The following is a 17206-nucleotide window of genomic DNA, read 5'->3' on the forward strand; positions in this document are numbered from 1 at the left end:
CACTCTAGAATGTTACATTTAAGATTTTGTAATTACTTTCTGTACAAGCCCTGCATTTTCTATTACTGTGCAGTATATCCTGATATCCTGATAGGATTGGATGCTTGTTTGGGTAGACATTAACCACTTGCTTATATAAATGGGTTGTATAACTAAAGGCTTTTTGCGGGGGGGTGGGGAGCTATTTGTATGTTATGGGTTATTGAGAATTTCAGTAAATTTCAAGAAATCAAAACCATTGATTTCTATGACCTTACTTTCAAGTTAATGTACATAATACATTTACAGCTTGGTGAGCTATTACGTAAGTGCTAAATCCAAATTTGAGATGTTACAGTAGCCATTCAATATGATACTACTAAATATATGGGCTAAAATAATTTTAAAAATGAAGCATGTAAGAATATCTTGTTTACTGTTCTTGTTGTTGTCTTCAGATTCTTACAGCCAGTACAGAAAATTGACATGAATCTCACCGATCTTTTGGGTGAACTGCAACGGGATCCTTGGCCTGTTCCCCAAGGGAAAAGGCCATTGCGATCTTCTGGAGTGGCTCTTTCCATAGCTGTAGGACTGCTAGAGGTAACCAGTTCTCCTTCATGTTTGTCTGAAAGCTCATAGGCATCCTCTAGCTTTTACAAAAAGGTTAACGAATGTGAGTTTTACTTTTTGAAGATCATGCTGTCCAGTTATACATTAAGTATATAGGCTTTCTTGCTTTAAAAACGTGTTTTGTATTCAAATATTTCTTTTTTAAATTGGGAAAAGTGATTTGTGATAGCCGTCTGTCACAAATACTAAATAGATTAGATTATAGAATGAATACTGCATGAGGTTGTTTTAAAATGTGAAAAGCCATTCTGAATATTACAAAACATGACATAGAAATTGTACCATTTGTTTCACCATAACTGTTTCCAGTATATAGTTCTTTGCAATATTTGTCTTTTTTGCTTAGTGATTTTCTTTAAAAAAAATTATCTCACAGTGTACTTTCCCTAATACCGGTGCTCGTATAATGATGTTTATTGGAGGACCCGCTACCCAGGGACCTGGGATGGTTGTTGGGGATGAACTTAAGCTGCCTATAAGATCTTGGCACGACATTGAAAAAGACAATGCCAAATATGTTAAAAAGGCTACTAAGGTAAGAGCACATGATACAGTTTGAATGGGCACTTACTTAATTTCTCCAAAAATTATATATATTTTCCCACATCTCTTAAAAGATTTAAAAAATAATTTTAGTGTCTGAGCTGCTCTCTGAAAATGGGTACATATTTATAATTGTTAATGAGTGTCAGGTTTGATTTCCATTACCTATTAATGATTAGGTAGTTAGGGAGGAATTAGATGCCACAGAAGGCATTGCAGCTGATATTCACATTGTTGCAGTTAGTTTTTTACTGCACTGTCTAGTGTACCTTTACTGTTTTCTTGCTGCCTGGCTTCTCTCCCAGTCTGTGGTAGCAAGTTCTGTGGAGTGACGTTGGGAAACTTGCAGCGTAATAACAGCTATTTAGCAATAGACTGAAATTCAGTTCAAATAGGGAAAGGTTGTTGATGAAGTGTGGGCTAATTAAACTATGAGGAGGTATTACGGGTGGTTTGAAAGATGTCATCCTCCCTCTAAAATTGCAGATTTACAGCTTGATATGGGGTTGGTGGAAGCTCCTGCATTTAGCACTGTTTCAGATTGCATCCATGGCATGGAACACCCCTTTTTCAACGTCAGCTGCCGTGCCAGCTAGGTCATTTCTTTGGAAACAAAACTTTCTTTAAAAAACAGCAACATTTTATTAAAACAGAAAATAGCATTGAATATATGCCCTAGTAACCTCTAGATTTCATTGTGATGTATTGTTTCTGAAAAATATTCAGGAACTGCAGTTGGCTCTGTATGTGCAGGATAGACTGCTGACAAGCATGGAGTTGAGGGCACACTCAACACCAGTTCTTATAGCTGCACTGGTTCCTAATTGCATTCTAGACTCAGTTTAAACTGTCTGGATACCTGAAGGTCCAGTGGCACCTTAGAAATGAACCAGATTTTACTCCAGCATAAGTTTTAGGTGGGTAGCCATGTTGGTCTGCAGTAGAACAGCAGGATTTGAATCCAGTGCCATCTTATAGACCAACAAGATTTTCAGAGTAGTAAAGAGTCCAGTAGCACCTTTAAGACTAACCAACTTTATTGTAGCATAAGCTTTTGAGAACCACAGCTCTCTTTGTCAGATGTAAGATTTTCAGGGTGTAAGTCAGAGTCAGAGCTATGCCATGAAAACCTTTTTGGTCTGTAAGGTGCTACTGGACTCAAATCCTGCTGTTGTAAGAGAACATCAATTAGTCCAATGCGCACGCACCCCGCCTCTCAAAGGCTGCAATGGGGGGGATGGTAATGTAGACTCCATACAGTTGATGAAGTGAGCTCTAACTGATGAAAGCTTATGATGGGAATAAAATTTTAGTCTCTAAAGTGCCACTGCATTCCTGCTTTATTTTCCTGCTACACTTATATAGCTACCCATCGAAACCCTTTCTCTCATGTGTCCTCTTCTGTGCATCGAAGTCATTGGGAGAACCCTTGTTAGCCCTGTTGTGGGACTGGTCTGCTATCTTAAATTTGGCAGGTGGTCTTGGATCCAAGTCCACGTTCTCCATTGTTGAGGAGCACTGTTCAGAAAGCTTAGTTAAGGCACTCCCATTTATTTATTTATTTGTTTTCCATACTTTAGGCTTTCTTTACAAACATCTGCTAGAGTTAATAGATTTCTCTAGAACTAAATTCTGCCTATGGAGTCCAGCCTGTTGATTTTCCTGGCCTGATGTAGGGGGTCAAATATATATTAATATCTGGTATATCTCCTTACAAGGAAAAAGTATATAATAACAGTTGGCATAGCAGTGTTAGAACAATTAGGAACCAAAAATGTATATTCTAAAAAGACTATAATTTGGCAAATATTCCATTTTATGTAGAATATTTGAAGAAGTGTAGGATATGGAGGATTTGATTTACTTATTTGGAAAAATAAATACTTGCATTTTTATCTCTAGCATTTTGAAGCCCTGGCAAATCGTGCGGCTACAACAGGTCATGTTATTGACATCTACGCATGTGCACTAGATCAGACTGGTCTTCTGGAGATGAAATGTTGTCCCAACTACACAGGGTTTGTCTTGCTTATTCTGTGTTTTTATATTTTTAAAATATATGAAGTTTTTTGGGGGGAAGGTTCTTGAAAAATTTGGAAACACTATTTAGGTCAACCTGGTTTTTCAGTGGCAAAAGCCTATGTACTGTGAGACAGAATGACCTTATGGTTGCTTGCATCATTCCTTTCTGTGAAAATACTTGGAGGTTAAATCCAGTCTCTAACTTATGAGAGTTTTCATTTCATTTTGTAATTTTTTCATACATTCTGTTATATAATAGGCTCATGATGGCCTTAGTCCTGGCCGCTGTGTTATATTACTATCATGGTGCATGTTTGTGAATTGAGAGCCAGTTTGTTGTGGTTAAGAGCGGCAGGACTCTAATCTGGAGAACTAGGTTTGATTCCCCACTCCTCCAACTGAAGCTAGTTGAGTGGGTCAGTCCCAGCAGTCCAGAGCTCTCTCAGCTAGAGGTGGGCACTAACTGAAATACGAACCAAAGTTTGTAACAAACCGGGCTGGTTTGTGGTTTGCAAACTGGTGGTTCGTGGGAGCGCATTTGTGACGAACCATGCCAAACTTTTAGAGCGGTTCGTTTGGTTCGTGGTTTGTCACTTCTGGGGGCTGACAGTTAGAGATGCCAAACTCACAGGGAGTCTTCAACAGGCTCTCCTCCAGCCACCCTCCAAGTTTGGCGAAGATTGGTTTTGGATGTCCAAGTTATACACCCCAAACCGGCTGCCCCTGGGAAAGTTCCATTGCCAATTGACTTGCACTGGCTCCATTGAAATACATTCCAGCACCAAAAGGTTGCCATGAAAACGTGGGATGGAGATACAGAATCTTCCTCTGAAGAGGGAGTTACAGAATCTTCCTGGAGGAGAGCCTGCTGAAGACTCCTTGTGAGTTTGATATCTCTGACTGTCAAGGGGGGCATTCTACAGCCCCCGGAAGTGACAAACCACAAACTAAACGAACCAGTTCGCGAACTGGGGCAAGTTCATGAAAGTTCGTGGTTCATGGCATTTTCCCGGTTCGTGCCGATCTCTAAAGTCCACCCACCTCATAGGGTGATTGTTGTGGGGATAATAACAACATACTTTGTAAACTGCTCTGAGTGGGCATTAAGTTGTCCTGAAGGGTGGTATATAAATTGAATGTTATTATTATAGAAGTGTGGAAAAATTTACCACACACTAACCAATATGGCAGTGTCTCCACAGGTGCCATAGTGTGTGCTTATATTTGGTAGACATTGTTAAACACCATGCTCCACATGCACAGTATTATAAGGAAGCATGGCAGAATAGGAGGTTGGGGGCATAAATGAGTATGCAGGATAGGTGGCAGTTCTGTAGCAGCAGGTTGGTGTGTGACAGTGAGCAACATAGGTCAACAGCACAGCTATTCTTTTGCGCAGTCCATATATTGTGTGTTTGTATGTCTTATATTTCTGTTTTGGATCATTGTGTAGGGGTTACATGGTAATGGGAGACTCCTTCAATACCTCCTTGTTCAAACAAACCTTTCAGCGGGTGTTTACTAAAGATGTGCAGGGGCAATTCAAGATGGGATTTGGAGGCACCTTAGAAATTAAGGTAGAGTTTGGAATTTAGTTATACATATTGTAAAGGTCTGATCTGATGTTGTTATTCCATCACATGTCACCTTGCAGTCAGGCCAACTAACAGAGTGATAGCAGTAAGTAGTTGTTATTGCTAGCAGTAACTGTTCAGTCAGCCGTTCAATTTAAACCTTTTGTCGTAGGACCTTTAGATTTTTTCTGTGCAAATAAGCTATTGAATTTAGAGTGACTGTGATGCTGCATTCATTGCTTGGGCAAGACTGTTTAAATCCTCCTCCTACTGACTAACTAATATGGTAGAATGCTTGGCGTTTGATCTGTATCTTTGCAGTCAACCCTCAGCCTTCATCATGCTGCTTTATGTTGATAAATATATTTAGATTCCACTCACAATGCTTAACTGAATATTCAAAAGCACTTTCTCCCTTGCTGAAAAGGAGGAACAGCTTTCAATTCCTATATTTTCCATCTGCCAGTGTAGTGCTTGGGCAGCATGTGGGAAAAGCACACAATCAGCTTTACATCCAGCAGAGTATATTATATAGAAATCGAAGAAGTAAAATAATATCCACTGAATTATAGAAGTTGTGGGGAGGGACTTCAGAGCTAATCTAGTTCAGGTGCCTGCTCTGAGAGAAGATCTGTTCTCTCTTTCTGCATCTGCCCCAATGTTTGTACCAGATTTGCTTTGAAAAAAATTGAAAACAAACATATGGGCTGCTACAAACAATACGAGGAGTTAAGGTATACAAATACCAGAAATGCTTTTAATAAAGAGAAGAATTTGCAGAATTCTTTGTTTAGAAAGGAATACACGGATGACTTATGGCTGATGTGGTGAGTAGTGTAGCATCCCAAGATGGGCACAAAGACTCAGTGAGTGGTCTTGCAAGGAAGTGGAACCACAGGTCCCCCTAGGGGTTGAAGCTGAATAAGTTCCCTTATTCAGCTTCATTTTTGTCTGCACTAAAGTAGATTAATAAGTATGAACTGCCAAGCTGTAAAATGATTCACTCTTCCCCCTCTTTCAATATGTCTAGACGTCAAGAGAAATAAAGATATCTGGAGCTATTGGACCCTGTGTCTCTCTCAATTCTAAAGGGCCTTGTGTATCAGAAAATGTAAGTTGACAAATCTGTGCTTAAATTCTTTTGCAGTTAATGTTACTAACTTCTGTTTTTTGCTGCAGCACATTAATACTGCAATCCTATGCAAGCTTATTTGGGAGATCAATGGTACTTCTGAATAAATATGTATCTGACTGTGATACAGCTACCACCCTGGAATATGTATAGTCTTGCCTTGCAGATTAATATTTAACTTTTTAAAACTTAAATTATACCTTGCTTTTCTCCCCAGTTAGGGGTGTGTGGTTCAGTATGTCTGATCTGAAAATATATTCAAGAATCCCAGTTACATCCAGGATTTTCAGATATACTAGTATTGATATCAATTAATCTAGGAAACATTTGAGATTAATCAGGTCCACCATTTCAAAGGTTTTTCAGCTTGTTTTAATTACTTTTGCATGTTTCTGAGGTAAAAAAAGGGAGGAGGTGAGAGAGGAGATTTTCAGAGGTGAATGATATCACTCATTAGAAGGAGCTCAATTGTCTGTCCAGTCATGATGATTCTTTCTTCATGGGCTATGAAAGAATTGTCATGATGACTGGACAGACATTTGAGCTCCCCTCTAACGAGTGATGCCATTTGCCTGTGAGAATCACTTCTGTCTCCCTTTTTTCCCCACCTGGGAAACTGCAAAAGGACTTTGTTGGTTCTTTTCACATTGGAAGGTTTTTGGTTGGTGGTTGCTCTCTTGTGTATTTGACTAAGGCTTCTTTGCCCTGGATTTTTTCCCCTATAGGAAACAATGGAAAGTAACTGGGTGCACCTTGTTCAGGGGCCTGTAGAATTAGACCCTTGACCTAATTATTTTGAAACTGGGGGGAGAGTCTTTAGTGGACAGGCAGCACTGCTGCAATTTTGGTATAATTTGCTCCACCCCCCGGAAAGATTACTTCATAGGGAATCATAGACCTGGTAATCCGCCTTGAGTCTCAGTGAGAAAGGCAGACTATAAATAACATAAATAAATATTTGGAAATGCTGAAAAAAACCTGGATCCAAATACAAAACTGATATCTAAGGTCCCGATTATCAGGAATACTGATATTAATGGCCTTCCCAATACCTTAATCTGAAAAATACTTTTTTTTTTTTTTAGTGCATAGCCCTATCCCCAGTGGGGACCCAACGCAGCTTATGTCATTCTCCTCACCTCCATTTTATGCTCACAGCAACCCTGAGGGGTAGGCTAGGCTGAGAGGGTATGACTGACCTGAAGTCATCCAGGAAGCTTCCATGGCACATTGGGGATTTGAACCTGGATCTATCAGATTATAGTCTGACATTCTAACTACTATGCTATACAGTATAAGTGCTTTCTCTTTTCCTCTTTCTGAATTTACTGGTCTGTGTTGCCATAGTAAAGAGTAGTGTCTATAGAAAACGTACAACATTTTTGTATCTAAACCACTGGGATAGGAATTGTCTGCTGAAATAAGTTTTTAAAGACCTATTGTTGCATTGGTAATAAAGTGCCTTCTTTACTCAAAGCATTATTTGCAATCTTTCCAAAGGAGATAGGAACAGGAGGTACATGTCAGTGGAAGATTTGTGGACTTAATCCTAGTACAACCCTTGCATTGTACTTTGAGGTGGTTAATCAGGTAAGAAGAATATTTTTTTACTGCCCATTTAGTTCAGATCCAAGCTGCAACAATATACAGTCTTCTCATGTCTACTTCAGGGATTTTTCTGTAGAGTTTTGCTGCTATTCTCTATGAATATAGACTTCTAGTCAGTCATGAAGCGTTGACTTACTTTTTAAAAAAGTTCCAAAATTAAATGTCTTCATAATTGTTAGTGACATACGAAAAGGCAAAGAAAAATGGCGGTGTTCCTTTCTAATTGGCAATTCTTGGGTGTCAAGGTATAATGGTTCATGATAGAAGAATTGGCACACTTTCAGTAGGAGGAAAAATGGGGTCATTATCTAGTTACTAATATGATTAAGTTGTTAGTTTAACATGAAGCTTGCACTGTCCCCAGGGAAATAAATATCAAATCCATTATTTGCAAATACCGTATTTAGGCTTTGTGTACATTGCAAACACCCATTGAAAGATGAAGGTGTTTTATTTTTTAGCCTAGCTTTCACCATTTTAAAAATAGCATACGCAAATAAAACTAAAGCAGATATGTTAACCTCCGCTCATTTCCACTTGTCTAACAAGAGCTCACCCAGTTACACTAATATTTAGGAGCATTTAACACATTCAGACAGAATCACAAACCCTGTGAATGATTTCTGGAAGCCCATGGGCTGTTGGAAGCTTCTGTATTCTCACAAAGCAGACATATATTATTGCTTCTCTGAATCAGGAAAAAACAATAAATTATGTTTTGTTTTCTTGCTTACAAATTAGGATTCCAAGCCAAGCTGTTTAAGGACTTCCAAAATTTGTTTTTGTAACAGCCATGGTCTGTTATTGCACCTGAATGCTAGCAATGTGTTTAACTTGGAACATTCAATATTGCTATATATATTATTTATTATCTTATTCCACTTACTGTGTTGATGTTGATTATAATCTGGTCCTGCACTGATTGCAGGTTTTTAAAATCTTTTATGCCCCCCACTTTTTTTGCCTAAAGCATTTTTAGATAGAAACTGGTCCAATTTTGAATTAAATATTGCTAAAGATGGATAGTGGGCATTACTGACTTGTTTTTCATATAACGGTCATTTGTAAAGCATATTACATTTATTAAAGTGTCTTCTATCTGATAATTTCTAAGCTTAGAGTAGATTTTGGCCATGATGGGAATCCTAATGGTGGTGGTCATGCTACACAATGTTCTTGGAATTTTTGTTCAGTGTAATCTGTACGTTTTCTCTTTGGAACAGCACAATGCCCCGATTCCTCAGGGTGGACGAGGTGCGATCCAGTTTGTGACTCAGTATCAGCATTCAAGTGGACAGAGGCGCATTAGAGTAACTACTGTTGCCAGAAAGTAAGCCTTAACTTACGATGTATTAATTTAGACATCTGTGCAACACATACACATAAGAACATAAGAACATAAGCAAAGCCATGTTGGATCAGGCTAGTGGCCCATCCAGTCCAACATTCTGTCACACACAGTGGCTAGAAATCCAGTGCCATCTAAAGGACTGTCAGTGAGGCCAGGACACCAGAAGCCCTCCCAATGCCTTCCTTCCAGCACCAAGACAACAGAGCACCACCTCCCTACAAAGAGAATACCATCTATCTCCTGTGGCTAATAGCCACTGATGGACCTCTGCTCCATATATTTGTCCAGTCCCCTCTTGAAGCTGGCAATGCTTGTAGCTGCCACCACCTCCTGTGGCAACGAATTCCATGTGTTTATCACCCTTTGTGTAAAGTAGTATTTTTTTCTATCTGTTCTAACCCGACCGCTCAATAATTTCATAGAGTGCCCACGAGTTCTTGTATTGTGAGAAAGGGAGAAAAGCACATCTTTCTCTACCTTCTCTAACCCGTGCATTATCTTGTAAACCTCTATCATGTCTCCCCTCAGTCGTCTTTTCTCCAGGCTAAAGAGCCCCAAGCGCCTCAATCTTTCCTCATAGGGAAAGTGTTCCAACCCTTTAATCATTTTAGTTGCCCTTCTCTGTACTTTTTCCAGTGCTATGATATCTTTTTTAAGGTATGGCGACCAGAACTGTACACAGTACTCCAAATGAGGCCTCACCATCGATTTATACAGAGGCATTATGATACCGGCTGATTTGTTTTCAATCCCTTTCCTAATAACCCCTAGCATAGCATTAGCTTTTTTTATGGCAGTCGCACACTGTGCTGACGTTTTTAGTGAGTTATCTATCATGACTCCAAGATCTCTCTCTTGGTCAGTCTCCGCCAGTTCAGACCCCATCAACTTGTATTTATATTTTGGATTTTTGGTTCCAATGTGCATTACTTTGCACTTGGCTACATTGAACCTCATTTGCCACATGGATGCCCACTCTTCTAGCCTCGACAGATCCCTTTGGAGTGCCTCACAATCCTCTCTGGCTTTCACCACCCTGAACAATTTCGTGTCATCTGCAAATTTAGCCACTTCACTGCTTAATCCCAATTCCAAATCATTAATAAACAAGTTAAAAAGCATTGGACCCAATACCGACCCCTGTGGCACCCCACTGCTCACCACCCTCCACTGTGAGAAGTGCCCGTTTATACTCACTCTCTGTTTCCTATTAATTAGCCAGTTTTCGATCCACAAGAGGACTTGGCCCTTTATCCCATAGCTACTGAGCTTACTTAGGAGCCTTTGATGAGGAACTTTGTCAAAAGCTTTCTGGAAGTCAAGATAAACAATATCTATCGGGTCTCCCTTGTCCACTTGTTTGTTCACTCCCTCAAAGAACTCTAACAGATTGGTGAGACAAGATCTTCCCTTACAGAACCCATGCTGAGTTTTCCTCATCAGCTTTTGGTCATCAATGTGCCCACTAATTTTATTTTTGATAATAGTTTCCACCAACTTACCCGGTATTGACGTCAGGCTGACTGGCCTGTAATTTCCCGGATCTCCCCTGGAACCTTTTTTAAAGATGGGGACAACATTAGCTACCTTCCAGTCCTCAGGAACAGATGCAGAGTTTAATGACAGATTACATATTTTTGTGAGGAGATCTACAAGTTCACACTTGAGTTCTTTCAGAACTCTTGGATGTATGCCATCTGGGCCCGGTGATTTATCAGTTTTTAAATTATCTAGCAGTCGCATAACCTCCTCTCTCGTCACCTCAATGTGACTCAGGTCTTTCAAAACCCCTCCCAAAGTCAGTGCTTCCGGAGTGGGCATGCACTTCTTATCTTCCACAGTGAAGACAGAAGCAAAGAATGCATTCAGCTTCTCGGCCATTTCCCTATCACCCTTTAGTAATCCTTTTACGCCTTGGTCATCCAAGGGCCCCACTGCCTCCCTAGCTGGTTTCCTACTTCTAATATATTTAAAGAATTGTTTATTGTTTCTCTTTATGTTCTTTGCAATATGCTCCTCATATTCCCTTTTTGCCTGTCTGATCACAGACTTGCACTTTTTTTGCCACAGCTTATGCTCCTTTTTATCAACCTCACTCCGACTAGTTTTCCACTGCCTAAAAGAATCCTTTTTACCTTTTACAGCTTCTATTACATTGCTTGTTAACCATGCTGGCCTTTTCCTAAACCTATTTGTGCCTTTCCTAACCAGCGGTATATATTTAATTTGAGCTTCCAGGATTGTAGTTTTAAATAGTCTCCAAGATTCCCCAAGTGTTTTGACCTTTTTTACTTTCCTTTTCAGTTTCTTCTTCACGTACCCCCTCATCTCAGAAAAGTTACCCCTTTTGAAGTTAAACATGGCTGTGTTGGTCTTATTTGGCAATTTCCTATTTATACATATGTTGTACTCAATAACATTATGGTCACTGTTCCCAAGTGGTGCAATCACATTTACATCTCTCACCAGGTCTTCAGCATTACTGAGGACCAAATCCAGGATCACCTCTCCCCTAGTAGGTTCTGTAACCATCTGTTCCATAGCACAGTCATTGAGACAGTCTAGAAACTCACTTTCTCTCCCCCGATTCGAACACCCATTGGCCCAGTCAATGTGTGGGTAGTTAAAATCACCCATTACAACACAGTTTTTTTGTTTAGCAGCCATCTTTAATCCTGTCATCATTTTATAATCCTCCTCTATTTTCTGATCTGGAGGGCGATAACAAACTCCCACAGTTAAGTTTCCATTTGGGCCCGTAATTTCAACCCATAGCATTTCCAGAAGCGAATCTAATTCAGTTACCTTCTCAATCTTACTGGAATGTATACCTTCTCTGACATATAGAGCCACCCCACCACCAACCCTTCCCTCCCTATCCTTCCGATATAATTTATATCCAGGAATCACCGTGTCCCACTGATTTTCCTCATCCCACCAAGTTTCTGATATGCCCACAATGTCTATGGATTCGCCCAACACTAAACATTCCAGCTCCCCAATTTTACCTCGGACACTTCTAGCATTTGTATATAAACACCTGTAACTTCCCCGGCACACTTTGCCTCGAGACGTAGTTAGGTCATCTGCACTGTTTGTCTCCATCTCAGTTGACAACTCTAATCTATCTCCCTGTAGAAGTGTTATACCTAGCCCTTCATCTCTCTGAGATGAACCATCCTGAACCAGAGACACTTTATCTCTTGTCGGCTTTCCCCTAGCATTTAGTTTAAAAACTGCTCTGCCACCTTTTTGATTTTAAGTGCCAGCAGCCGGGTTCCTTCTCGGGACAAGTGGAGACCGTCTCTCTTGTACAGCTCCCGCTTGTCCCAAAAAGAATCCCAGTGCCTAACAAACTTGAACCCAGTTCAAGTAACAAATTTATGCTTTGAATTTAGACCTTAGGGTTTGAGAGAGCTTCTGATATAGATAATTGCTTGGGTATTGGTTGATTAGAAAAGGGGGAAAGGGAGTAAAACAGCAGTAGATAGGACTGCTTATGACCTTGAATTAATCAGTTTGTTAGTGGAGGAAGAGTTATGGAGGCTGCTGAGTTGTAAGTTTCTGCTGCTGGATAGTTTGTCAGGGGCAGCTGACTATGAATACCAGCCGTCAGTTGAGATGCAGGGACAAATGGGAGCCAGGCTGCTGCAGGGATGCCTTCCTACTCCTTAGTACAGCTTTGGAAACTTGACAAGAGATGGCAGAGGAGAGGGGTCTACGGGAGGTAGTGGGGAGTGCTCTGCGGTCTCCTGATTGTGGTGGGTCTCCACTTGGGGTTTTCCTTTGTTTGTTGCTTTTCAAGGCCTGCTTCTGGTTCAATGTCCAAACAGTCTCTAAAGGAATAATTGCATGCTAAAGCCATTGTTTTTCTTTTGCAGTTGGGCAGATGCTCAGACGCAGATTCAAAACATTGCTGCTTCTTTTGACCAGGAGGCAGCTGCCATCCTTATGGCCAGACTGGCAGTGTACAGAGCTGAGACAGAGGAAGGACCAGATGTTCTTAGGTGGTTGGACAGACAGCTTATCAGACTGGTGAGACATTAGAAATGCTTTAGAAGCTGTTTCCAGCTTCACTACTACAGTACATTGGCTCTCAGATTAAATGAAAATAGAGAGAGGTGGGGGACTTTTGGCAGAGTCATTGTGTTGTATGCACTTGTTTTCAAGATAAGAACACTTTCTAGACAAACTTTTTAATGAAAGTAAGCAGGAGTCTACTGGTACTTTTAGAAATTAGTCAAACTTTATTCTTGCTTAAGCATGAAAAATGGCTCTAGACCATGAAATCTTATCTGGAATTGTTTTTTTTTTTGTCATTCTTTAAGGTGCTGCTATTTTATGCTGCAACAGACGAACATGGCATTTTTTAAGTGACTAACACGAGCAGTTCTGTTCCAACATCCTTTCCTGCAACTCTGTTTTGCAAACCTCTCTAAAATGATATATCTTTCATTCTTTGGAGGCTATTTGCTTTCTCCTTTCCCCTGCTAGATGTAAATCTAGACAGATTAAATAATACAAGCCTACAAAGATTTAGGACAAACAATGTATCAACCGTGCCCGACTAACTAAGCAGCCTACTGGCTGTGTAAACTATAATTTCACAAGTCAAAGAATTAATCGCTTATTTAGTCACCAGTACTGTACCACAACTTATATTTCATAAGCATTTGAAACTGTGTGTTTATCTTCTAACCACTAGGGTATACTGCCCACTACCACTCAATAGTTTATAACAAGCAAGTACATATGCAACTGGACTATGATTCCATATATATCTCACAATGAAAGTAACTGCTTATTTGAAACTGTGTTTATTTTCCAACCACTAGGGTGTACTGCCCACTGACCATTCAATAGTTATGCTTTATGCTGGAAAGTGCCACCATAGACTCTGGAAGAATTTGGCAATGTTTTAGAAGCATCTTACTGCTGCATTCCTAAACTTTGCATTTTAAAACTTTTTTTGCACAATTAAAACCGTTTTTCTAAGTAGTCAATACCAGTGACCTATGTAAAGCATTATTTTCTATGAACTTTAATTGGATTCCTCCAGTTGTAAATGCAGTTGTAAATGCAGAAAAAGAACATAATATTAGAGATAATATTACATAATATTACATAAAGCTAATACTCAGTTGTTAAGGTGAATGTTGGCACCCGCATCTGTGGAACAGATGTTTTTACCCTGTTCAACACCCTGATTAGATTTCATATCTGGAACTCTTAAATAGAATTTTAGAACTTCCACATTGCTCTTTTGAAGTAAAAGGTCCCTAGAGTAACAGTGGTAAAAGAATTTGAACTTGTTGTACTAATACCAGAAGTGTTACACTGATAACCTAGACTTATATTTAAATTCCTCCAGTGTCAGAAATTTGGAGAATATCACAAGGATGATCCAAGTTCGTTCAGGTTTTCAGAAACATTCTCTCTTTACCCACAGGTGAGTAGGAAGAAACTGAAATTGGAATTCTTTCTGTAACAAGCATTATTTGTATTTTAATTTTTATTGCCAGCAGGTGGAGACAAAAACATACAAATGGTTATAGTTAAATCTGGGATTTGTGAGGCAATGTAGTATAATGGATAATGTTGGGCAGAATGTTGTGTTTCCCATAAGCCATTTCACTTCCCAGATTGTAGACTTATAAATGGTGCATTCTATGGTTTCATCTAGTTGAGTTTAACTTTTAGATGTGCAATCTCTGGTTTTCATTTCTCTGTGTCTGCACCAGAATCCTGACCGTAGCTGGTGCTGCTTTACTATTAGCGTAGGCACCATTGTCCTTTCCTCAGGGGCTGACTTGGGAACTTTATTCTCTAACATTGGGAGAATTACTGTACCTGTTGTATAGAATATTTTTCATGGTTACATGTAACTATTGTTGTCTTCATTGGTTTCTCATCTTTACCAGCTGTGCAAGATTTAATAATTTACCCAAATCCATTATGGCTTGAATGGCCTTTCCAGCCAGTCCCATACTTCTGCACACAAACGTCCTCCTATCCTACTATATAAAAGGCAAGTGGTATTGGTGACAACTCACTTTTCATCATCACGCAGGTGCCTTGCTGACGACTCTGGCTTCAAGGCCACTGTGTGAAGCGGCTGCTTGCTGCCGGGAGGGTGCCTGCTGAATTGATGACCTAAGCACTCCTCCGCGCCTCTCCTCAGCGCCTTCCTGCTCTGGCCTCCAGGCCACTGCAAAGCGCTTGCTTGCTGCCAGGAGGGGGCCTGCTGAATCAGTTTTCTAGAGCCTGTTCTTTTTCACACAATGGGAGTTGTTTCTAGTTGCCTAATAAAGTTCTAAGTTTTTCCTTGTGATGCAGCTTTAGTCTTTGCTGACTTTAAGGCAATTCCTTATTGCACATCTGGATGGAGGAACATTGTGAATTTAGATACCAGCTCCATGCTTACTAGTCCTAAAAAATGACAATTTATGGTTTAATGTGCTGCATCTCAGGATGCACTGGGAGTGAGAAGAAGCAAATATGATGCATTTATTGTTGCCCTGATCAGAACCTTGAAGATGTTGGATTGGTTCACACATAATGGAGACCCATGGTTTGATGTTAAAAAAATGTGTGTCCCCCATCCTCTGATTCAGTTATTTACTTCTTGGAGCCAAAACACACGTTAAGAAATACCTAGGTTCAGCACGTGTTCTCTTACCTCAAGGTTTGCCGGGATCTGTAGGAGTCCTGGAAGCTTAAAGTTTAGCATTTACAGAGCAGCAAAAAGGGGAAGGGAAATACAGGCTCCTGTATTTTAAGCTTTAAGCTTCCAGGACGCCTTTAAGCTTCCAGGACGCTTACAGATCCTTTAAGCTTCCAGGACTTTAAGCTTCCAGGACCCCTACAGATCTTTAAGCTTCCAGGACGCCTACTTTAAGCTTCCAGGACGCCTACAGATCCCGGCAAACCTTGAGGTAAGAGAACACGTGCTGAACCTAGGTATTTCTTAACGTGTGTTTTGGCTCTTGGTTTTAGTGTAAACAATAGTTCGCTGTCAAGACTGAGCCATCAAACTGATTTGGAGTACAAGTTCAAACTGTAGGTTGGTGGTTCAGATGTAATGGAAAAGAATGGTTTCTATTAAAGAGGATATAACTAATTTAATTGCAGAGTATGAGGGGAGGGGAAAGAGGGGCATGCAAGTACGTGGATCATTCCTGTAGTGTCAGGAACATTGTTTGTTGCTCAGAGGTCCATCAGAAAGATCTTTTTTCTGATTCGCAACATCTGAATGCACATATATCTGGGGAATTGTTACAACAGAAAATTAAGAAAACAGAATTTCAAGGGTTTATTATCTGCTGGTCCATGGCCCTGGATTCAGAAACTCACACAGATGACTTACCTGCATGGATGTGGCCTAGAATATATTTGTCCTGAAACATTTGGCAGACAAAAAGGAGTTTAACTGGAGTACAAGAGAGATGTTTATCCAGTAAGATCCTATCTCTGTTGTAAAAGCAAAAATATAATTTAAGTTCAAGTGCAGACTGGAAAAGCACTTGGTAGATCTGTCTAACTTCTTCTTGTCCCTCTACAGAAGAGCTAGGCTTAGCTTTTTTCCATTCTATTTTATTTTTTTATTTTTTATTTTATTAAATCAAAAAGGGAGTACAGAAAAGAAGGGGAGAAAGAAGGGACAAGCAAGACAAATATATAACTGTGTGCTACAAGGATTTTTAAAATACAGAGTACAAAAATCATAACCTTTATAAATATTAAAATAGTGATTAGAGTAATCATTAAGCCTGTCTAGTATATATTTTTCCAATTGAACAACACATGCAGAATTCATACCTATTTCTGCTTGTTATATTAGTAATAATAAAAGAGAAAAAAGACAATTATTAACAATAACAATGCTTATTACTTAATATAGCTAGTTTTCATACCCTCTAAGAGTATTAGGATAAGTACTATTGAAAATTCTGACCCGTTGCTACTCCCAGTCTTAGAAAAAAATCCTTATTTCCCCTCTACTTATCATTATCTTTTACTTATACTTTACTTAACAATAATGTTGGCTTTTGACCAATATTTCAATATTCTACCAATTGTTCTACCAATTATCTTTATATAACTAATTATCCTGTCATCAGATTATAAAATATATCAATATGCAGTCATTTTCAGATTTACAAGACTGAGATACCTTATAAAGTTTTCCGTTATAAGTGAAATATTTTCCTCATTTCTCTTCAAATTCTTTAACTGGCCTTCCGTTCTATTTTGAGGAATTGCACAAATTGATCAAACCAGTAGAATGGTGACTGGCAAAAAAATAGTAAAGATATTACTTGTACTGTGACTGGATACATACTAGTATGGTATGTTGTAAGTATT

The 17206-nt window shown here is 39.5% G+C and overlaps 1 protein-coding gene across 1 annotated transcript in view; it reads left to right on the forward strand.

Moving 5' to 3' along the window:
• The window catches only part of SEC23A (SEC23 homolog A, COPII coat complex component), a 37268-nt gene that overhangs the window by 10771 nt on the left and 9291 nt on the right, over nt 1-17206 (forward strand). Inside the window, exons 7-15 of the mRNA XM_054971953.1 lie at nt 438-582; nt 989-1147; nt 3058-3173; nt 4631-4754; nt 5782-5862; nt 7384-7473; nt 8715-8821; nt 12724-12877; nt 14214-14291. Of these exons, the coding sequence (XP_054827928.1) occupies nt 438-582; nt 989-1147; nt 3058-3173; nt 4631-4754; nt 5782-5862; nt 7384-7473; nt 8715-8821; nt 12724-12877; nt 14214-14291 (1054 nt within the window). The remainder of the gene's footprint in view (nt 1-437; nt 583-988; nt 1148-3057; nt 3174-4630; nt 4755-5781; nt 5863-7383; nt 7474-8714; nt 8822-12723; nt 12878-14213; nt 14292-17206) is intronic.

Source organism: Eublepharis macularius, chromosome 2 (assembly GCF_028583425.1).
Source record: "Eublepharis macularius isolate TG4126 chromosome 2, MPM_Emac_v1.0, whole genome shotgun sequence".
NCBI classification, from domain to species: Eukaryota; Metazoa; Chordata; class Lepidosauria; order Squamata; family Eublepharidae; genus Eublepharis; species Eublepharis macularius.